Consider the following 8,987-nt stretch of genomic DNA (forward strand, 5'->3'; position numbering starts at 1 on the left):
TAAATATATACAGTTGCAAATTTAAGTAAGCATATCTGTATACTTTAAACAGTAACACTAGGAAAAAACCTCTTTATAAGTTTTTGTCATTTCTAACTAGCAAGAATACAATTATTTTTTCAAACTTTGACAATAATATATATGATATGATTCACAGGTAGTAATAAAGAAGGGGCCAGTATTTGAAAGGGAAGACAGCAAATGCTCCTGTGCCATTGGTACCTCGGGATCATGTGGACACATCGTGGGCCTTCTTTATTCTTTAGCCCACATGAAAGTGTCCAACCTTAAGGCGGTCCCTACAGATGTTGCCAAGCCATCCTTGCCTCAAACTTGACATATTCCGAGAGGTATATACAATTTATTATTACATAGACCTGCACTCCTCCCCCTCTCAAAAACAATTGTTGAAAAAATTAAAAAATAATATATAAATAAAATTATATAAACAAGTATTTTCCTACATGTAACATGCAATATCTTAATATGGATATAAATATTTTAAATCAATTTGTGTAAGATTTGATTATGTACATGTTTATACTATTTTTTCACAATTTTAGGGGAGAAGATCGGCGGAAGTGCCTCCACTGATGTCACAGTAATTGGATATTCTCCCAGCAACCCCAGGAAACCAACCAAGGGAATAAAGTCTACATTGTATAATCCCATCAACACCGAATGCCTACCACTGGAGGAACTGTGTTCTGCCCTTTCAAACATTGATAAATCTTGTCTTTTTTTGTCAGTGGTAGATCCAGAACACCAACAGAAAGATGTCGGCACAAAGTTTAGAAATTTCCCTAAGGGATCTTCTTTAGCAACACAACAGAAACTTCACAGTGACTACATGCTGAACATCATGGATGCTGAAGACTTTCCACATTTACCGGTGAGGAATGTCATGCGTAATAGTGGTTCTGTAGTGTTGGACCACAGTCGAACATTGAAACTGGAGTCGCTCTCAATCTCTGAGGTCCAGGCCAGCGAGATAGAAGAAGCCACCCGACTACAATCAGAGGACCCAAAGTGGCACAAGATTCGTCAGGATCGTATAACTGCTTCGGTAGCAGGTGACATTGTCCGCAGAAAAAAAGGTAAATATATTAGCATGATACAATAAAACGAACTTTAAAAATAATTGGCAATTTATTATGCAATGGTTAAATATGTATGAAGAAAAAAATAACATATCTGTATCTTTTCCATCAAAATGCTAATATTATCTATGTATGCGGTATAATAAGGCTGACCTGTACACTGCAATTACTTTTCATAGATCCTGAACCACTTGTTGCCAGACTAAAGACAAGCCGCCAGGTTCTGACATCTGCCATGAGACATGGGTTAGCATGCGAAGCTACTGCTGCTCTAGCTTATGTTCAGGTAAATAATGTACCAACAACACTAAATTCATAAAATATTTTTCTTTACCAATTTTGTGTTAACCTTTCATAATCATAATTTGTTTTCATTAAAGGCAATGGATGAGGAGGTAAACATATATCCATTAGGTGTTGTGATTAGCCCATGGTCACCTTGGTTAGCGGCCACCCCAGACAGGAAAGTGTTCTGCCCTTCCCTGGATCCTCCTCATGGTTTGCTGGAAATCAAGTATCCAGTCAATTCATTAGCTGATTGTGTTTATTTGTCTAAGGATAAAAATGGTTGCCATCTGAAAGAAACACACAAATACTTCCACCAGATAATGACAAAGTTAGGAGTAACTGGGCTGAAGTGGTGTCACTTCTTTGTGTGGACACCTGAGGAGTCACATATGGAACTGCTCCGTTTTGATGCTGACATCTGGCAGGAAATGAAGGAAAAAATGGATCTGTTCTTTTTTAATCATATTTTAATTTGAATGCATAAACATGAAATAAATTTCAATTCTTTTCACCATCAATAAGTACAGTTTTGGTACAGTCAGTGTTTTAATAGTTGTTATTAACTATATATTTTCAAAAACTCTGAAAAAGTTACTACTTATTCATAAAAGAAACTTATTAATGTTGGATTGATTTTGCAATTCAATGCTTAATAAATCTCTTCTTTGTTAATGAAAAAGGGTAATCACACACATTTCAAAGAAAATACTGGATTTCCGTAGCCAGAGTACATTTTAATGAATATTTCATTCAGATTTGTGATATATCTATCAGAAATATGATAAATCTTTGAAGACAATTAAGAATTTATGCCAACTCTTTAATCAAAGGCCCTCTGAAGAGTGTCAGCAAGTTTGCAACAGTCCAAATCTGATTTATTGTCCCAACCATGCTAAGTGGAATAACACCATCAAAAATATGAAACTCTTTGACACGGCGAATATGGCGCTCAATGTGTATTCTAAGCTAAGCTATAGCTTGAGTCTCCTCAACCTCTTGCAGAGTAAATTGCCCCTGACTCATTAGAAAAGGTGGGGTATTGATACTTATCCCAGTCCCCTCTAAAACTTTGTTCAGTACAAACCCCTTGTCTGCCATAATGGAGTCCCCCTGGTCAAGTAAATTAAACAGACCACTAAGCTTAGTAATCTCTACATCTGACATGCAGCCAGTGTAGAGACTTGAAACAAAGGTAAGAGCACCATGAGGTGCTATTCCAACCAGTCCCTTCCATGTGTGCGTACTTTTGTATGAGGAATAAAATTTAGAACCAAGCACTAAGGAGGAGGGTTTCTCAGTTTTGATTTCCGTACAATCGATTAAAACTCGTGTTGTGGGGTACAGAGTCCTAAAGCAATTCGGCATTTTCCTATCAACCTGTTCTCGAGATGGCCAAATATTAATACTGCCAAGAGCAAAATACAAAAAAATTGCCCAGGTAATGATTTTTCTGCTTATTGTCGAAACATGACAATTAAATCGAACAGCAAGATCTTGCGCCATCAAACCACATTTGAGGCGGCACAAAAACATGAATAATTCATCCATAAGAAGCATATGTCTTTGCTTATCAGTCAGATTTGGGTTAGCAATAGCTGACATTTGAAAATAATGACTTGTCATGGAGGTAGCTGCTGGCTTAATAAATTCAAAAACAGTGGTTAAAACTGAAAATGTCATAAAACCAGTGTAGAACATAATCATTGAATCATCTTTAGAAAATCTCTCAACCCCAAGTCTTTCTATGGCAAGCCTCTGCTGGAGTCTTTCAATGTTTTCATCCCGTTCTTTGATCATGTTTTCCAGCATCTGGATTCTCTCTTTGTCTGAAGTTACAGCCACATTAGCTTCTGCCAATGGACAGCTAAACATTCAAATGTTGAAAATACTAAATCTAATTGTCTAATATTATGTGATACTTACATTACAGGCATTTTTCATATCTTGGACTGATGTCCCAGCATCAGCCCTTCAGAGAATGAGTCGTACAGCGACCATGACATTTGGTGATAAATAAATCATCAAAAATGTTATATTACAGTTGCAAACTGATTTTCTATTTCACAGCTTGACAACTGAATATTATTTTGACAATGATTTAAAACTGATGATCCAGCATCATTGCATTCTGACCAGCAGAACACCTGAAAAACTTAATCTTAATATTCAATTTATCAGCATATTACAAATTGATCAAATTAAATATTTGCACAGTTCAGTTCATTAAATCATAACTTATCCTTGATATGAAAGATTTAATATTTTCCATTTATACCTCTGTATAGATTTTGTACATATAACATTACAAAATATACTTGCTATTGACCTCATAGCCAGTAAATAGGTATATAATTATAATATCCCACACAGGAAGATGCAACTGCATATATTAATGTTGCAATAGATAAACAAATACAAACATTAAACTGATTACTTGTATCACTAAGATACAATTTATGGCAATTAATATGGCGATGCATAACAAAATTACTCTGATATCATATATTCCTGCTTATAGAGGAATTTTCCTGTGAAACTACAGATCACACATTATAAGAACTCTAACATGTATGTCAGAGCCTAAACATTAGTTGATTTACACACCTGGTTTGTCGCATATAATATACAAATAACTTTATAACTAACCCGCAATTTAGGGACTGCTGCATTCATATCTTTTAAGAGATTTAACAGTCATGCCCAAACCATTAAGAGGAATTTATTAGTTATGTTCCAACCATTTAGGGGACTTTAATATCCATGCCCCATATTCCTAATAAAATATCACAGCGGAAAATTATCCTGGTTTGTACGCAAGGTAAATAACAGGCATTTAATTATAATGGAGAAGACAAATTAAATTTTTGAATGTTTTTAATTTGAGGATTTGAGCACATTGATGTGCAATTTTCTTTTCCACATCTATACACGTAGGATTTTTAAAATAAAAAACAATAACTATTATATTTTTTTAAATACAATAACTAGTAAGTAGATAATGTACCTATATGCTCTCATATATTTTGATCGCTTTACAAAGTTGGGGGGGGGGGGGGGGGCAGAACGAAAATATAGGAAATTTGAAGTTAACAACTTAACAGTGTACCCCTACCAAATGGTTAGTTTTTTATCTTGCGTAGGATTTTCTTATCCTAGTAAAAAATAATATTTCTTGAAGGTACAAAGTCAAATATTACGTGTATGCAAAAATAAGTGTAAAATTCGAATATTTTACAAGATTTATTTTTTGTTATTCTACCGAGGGACCATATTGCACAATACTTTTTGAACGCCCATTGTTGCTCAGGTGAGCGATGTGCCCCCATGGGCCTCTTGTTTTCTATATGATAGGTGAGTATAAACTATCATACCCATCCTCAAGTGTTGCCATTAACTTCTCATTCCTGCAATTTTTCACGCTCAGGTAATATCCTGGGGGACTCAGGAGACCACTTAAATAAAAAGAAAAAGAACCACTATGTACATTTATGAAGGCAACATCTATTAAATGGAGGCCTTCACCACTTTTTTTTTTATTAAGCAGTCGTATATTTAAATGTTTTCATATTACTTAAATGTCTTAAGGAAATAAAATATATAAATCAAAGTAAACATGACTTAATTAAGAGAGTTTCAATAAAATCAAGGTGAACTTAAAAATTTCAAATTTTGTAAAGTTCAGGCCGGGATGATTAAATATCTTATGGTAAGCTCATTTACAATGCAAATTAAATTGCAACAAATACTTACATGACTGTTTTTGGTTTAAACAAGGCAAAATCTTACAAAACAAGGGCACTAATTTATGTAAAACTCTATGGTAAGGAAAAATAAAGTAATTTTTTATTGTAATGTACATGCATGTATATAAAAAACTTCAATACAGAGCTAACAACTATTCCTTCTAAAGGAATAATCAGCATGTAATATATCATTGGCAAGCTCTCTAAATGTAATGCGAAAGCATTATGGTACATGCGATAAACATGATATATTGGATTTATCCCAACATTTTGTCGATTTCCAGTAATTGCTACACATGTACATGTATTCTGGAAATCGACAAACTTTTTCATAGTATGCAAATTGTACTTTCAGTAACCCAAGGTGCAATTAATGCATGCACACATAGTTAAATTTGCCAGATGCCTCATATGGACAGAAAGTCATGCATTAAAACATTCTCCATTATTGAACTTGAATTTATGTAAATGCAGTCAAAACTTAGTAAAATACACTGTGTGTTTAATTGTATTTATAAATATATATTTATATGTGTTTGTGTAAGCTACCTTTTTAGAGAAAAGTTTAATTCTTTCTTCCGTTCCTTAAAAGAGTTATTCATAATGTTGTGGTCTGTGAGATCATTTCTGTCAATCCACCGCATATGTCTCAAGTGTGGCTTATAACATCTGTAATATAAGAAGTCTAATTAATCTAAAATTTTGAAATCATATTATTGAAACAGTTAGGGTTACATTATAAAAAACATCATATTATATTTTATTTCATTGCCATAAAAATGATATGGAGATGACATTATTTTGGCTTCTTTTATTGTTTATCATTTGATTACCTCTTGTCACCTTCCTCTAATTCCATTATTTCCTTCAGCTTAGCTTTGATGTGTGTTGAAAGCTGTTAAAAATTACATTGAATAACATAATATAAAAATATATGAAATCTTGTTTTTTCTGAAAATCTGTCTGCACTGAAAAAGTAAGTTATAGAACTTGCAGTCTCTTTTAAACATTTTCTTAACTGCTGAGCTTTTGTGTGTGTGTGTGCATGTGTGTGTGTGCGCGTGCACTTGTGTATGTTTATCCAGATATTTGCACATTACACCGTCATTGCCAAGGTTATGCGAATAATTAATTACCAAGGTTGCTATATTGTGGCCTAGTATGTTTCCTGTTCCCTTGCTGATGGGAAGATCCTTTCTTGGCCATTCGCACAAAATGCTGACCACCTTCTTGGACTGTTCAGTCTATTTATATAAAAAAAAATCACATTAATCCTACTGAACTGCATGTAATTTAACATCTTTACCTTTATGTAGACATATAAATTTAGTTTTAAGAAAGTAAGATGTTCATCAGAAATACTCGTAAGGATTAAATGACCGACAGATGAAATTTAATGAAATTATTAGATCGAGCCCATAGGGAATTTACTTACAAGTAACAATGCACAGATAAACCATATTAGGTCAACTACAAACTATGTTACACTTATATCCTATATATATACAAATTAACAGGAGGTAATTACAAATAAGCAAGAGTTTAAAATAAACAACATCAATCAACCAGACTTGATATTGAATTATTAGGACCCGACATTCTAAACAACACCTGGTTGTTGCATCATGATAATATTGAAGAAATACATGTAGTTATAATGGTAGTTGTAGAGTGTTTCGGCGGTAAAGTAAGCCTCATCATGGTGGCATAGGAGCATTGTGAAAAATGTACTGTCTTAAAAAAACCTCCAAGAGCAATTTCATTTTTAAGGTACTAGTAACCCCATGTTCAGTTACAACTTTCTTTATGTAATCGGAAAGCCGTTAATCCATTGGCTGGAGGATACTGGATGCCTGGTTAATAAAATTATGGCAGAGGATTATTTTTTTAAAAGATCAAAATTTCAGAAGGCGGGCTATTAAATAAAAAAAAGTTGGGCACAAATTAGATCTTTAATTCACATGAAAAACTTAAATGCAGAATAAAAGCCATAGCAGGGATATATTTAATTATTTTTAATGGTCACAATAGTACATGTATATAGATTAAAATTTTACAGTTAAGCTTTAACAATCACTCAAAAAAACGAATTGTTGATACTCAATGCTCTTAAGAGGGCTCCATGGACGCAGCCATTTTTGGAATATTTTAATCTCCTTAATATTAACATAAAAGAGCTCTATACAAAGATAGGGGAACATAATTTTAACAGATAAATTATTTAGAAAGTTTCTTAAGCAAATGATAGTTTATAGCTAAACAAATCTTATCTTAAGACTTAAAGAAGATCTGATGGTTTATTTGTTAACCCAGCCTCCTTAAATATGCATTTCAAAATAAAAGTACCAATTTGTTGGCTTACCTCTCCTTTCAGGTGGTTTCTATGGTCATTAACCTCTGGAAACTGAACATAAAAACGATGTTCTATATTCTTTAAAGGCCTGATCCTTAAATCTTCTTTAAGATTTGCTACAATTTACTTTTGATGGTGAGGAGTGCATGCTGTGTTTTCTTCTCCTGTAAGCTTTTAATAAAATTGTACATTGTATTCCTGTCAAAAGTTGCGCATTTCCCCCAGAGCTTACAACCTTTCTTGAACCCTGCACGAACTCTAATGTGATTTTTCTCCTCTGGCTATAAGGTGATGTAAGTATGTCTGTGTACTAGAATGAAATGCATGTATGTTTATTTAATGGAATTTATGGATCTCTGACAAAAACTGTGTCTATATACTGCAAGAACAGTTATATGGGTGTAAAAATAAGGCCATATATAATTAATATTTAGATTCTCATCCTGATTTGCAAAAAATATGGGGCATATGGGCGGATTTTACCCTTTTCACTGTTCATGATCTATAAATAAAAACTGTTCTATTCTTTTAAGTTGTTGATACTACTTTGAGTACACAAACCCAGTTATAATCTTTTATTTTCATTTTATTTCTACTTAACTGTTAATACATGAAGATATTTGTATCCTTATGATAACAAACATGACTGGAATCCAAACGATTATTCTATATGGTCAAATACCAAATAACTTGCCATTCACCACAGCTTGAATGCTTTGTTTAGGTGTAAGTTGACTTTGACCTGTTGACAATTTTCTCGAGATTACAATTTTTCAACTGAAGGTTGGTGCGAATACTGTAGCGAAAAGTGCATTCGCGCATTTCAACGACATTGTAACTTCGTTTTTTGAGATATCTCGTTGCAAGTTTGGATTTAATTTGCCTCTTTTGTAAGAGTTTGTTGTTTTCAACATGGCGAGTCAACCAACAACGATGCCCGTGCCAGTAACATCACCGTGTCCGTGTCGTATCCGTCGACTGGAAAGCGTCCTTTTTTCTTTTCCTTACTCGAATTGAGTTTGTGTTTGATGGTTTTGTATTTCCCACAGTGGGACAACCAATCCAACCAGTCATATGCAATGGTATATATATCTCGTTCCTGGGGCTTGAAGTTATCGTTTCAGCGCCTGCGCACAAAAGCGTCGAGCGGCATTTCTCTTCCTATACAATGTAGGTATAGCGCATTGGCGTCAAACCCTATAATTCTATTGTAGGGCTTTTGTGGATTACCACGAATGAATGACCTTCCAGTCTCGTGGTAGCGTTTGAAAATTATGCTTGCCCCACCCCCAATGATGTTTTGCTTGATGGTGTCATATAGATCTTCATTCTCGTAATCGATCAAGGCAAAGCTCGCCCCCTCTTTTGTACCACTTTCAAACAACTTTCGGCTTGCAGGACCCGGTACCGAAATACTACATTTGAATATATCAATGTTTCGTTCGATATAATACTTTTGCAACTTTTTAAGGGCTTGTACGAAATGTTCGACATCAAGGTTGT

General features: G+C 34.0%; 1 protein-coding gene across 1 annotated transcript; it reads left to right on the forward strand.

Moving 5' to 3' along the window:
- Window positions 1–559: 559 nt before the first annotated feature.
- Window positions 560–1,892, forward strand: LOC136276033 (uncharacterized; the record flags this gene model as incomplete). The annotated part of the gene is made up of 3 exons (XM_066086728.1): window positions 560–1,097; window positions 1,280–1,386; window positions 1,481–1,892. Coding segments are annotated over 3 exons (1,029 nt in total), but the record flags the coding sequence as incomplete, so codon positions are not given.
- Between the last annotated feature and the right edge of the window lie 7,095 nt (window positions 1,893–8,987).

This window comes from Magallana gigas, chromosome 1 (genome assembly GCF_963853765.1).
Source record: "Magallana gigas chromosome 1, xbMagGiga1.1, whole genome shotgun sequence".
Classification (NCBI taxonomy): domain Eukaryota; kingdom Metazoa; phylum Mollusca; class Bivalvia; order Ostreida; family Ostreidae; genus Magallana; species Magallana gigas.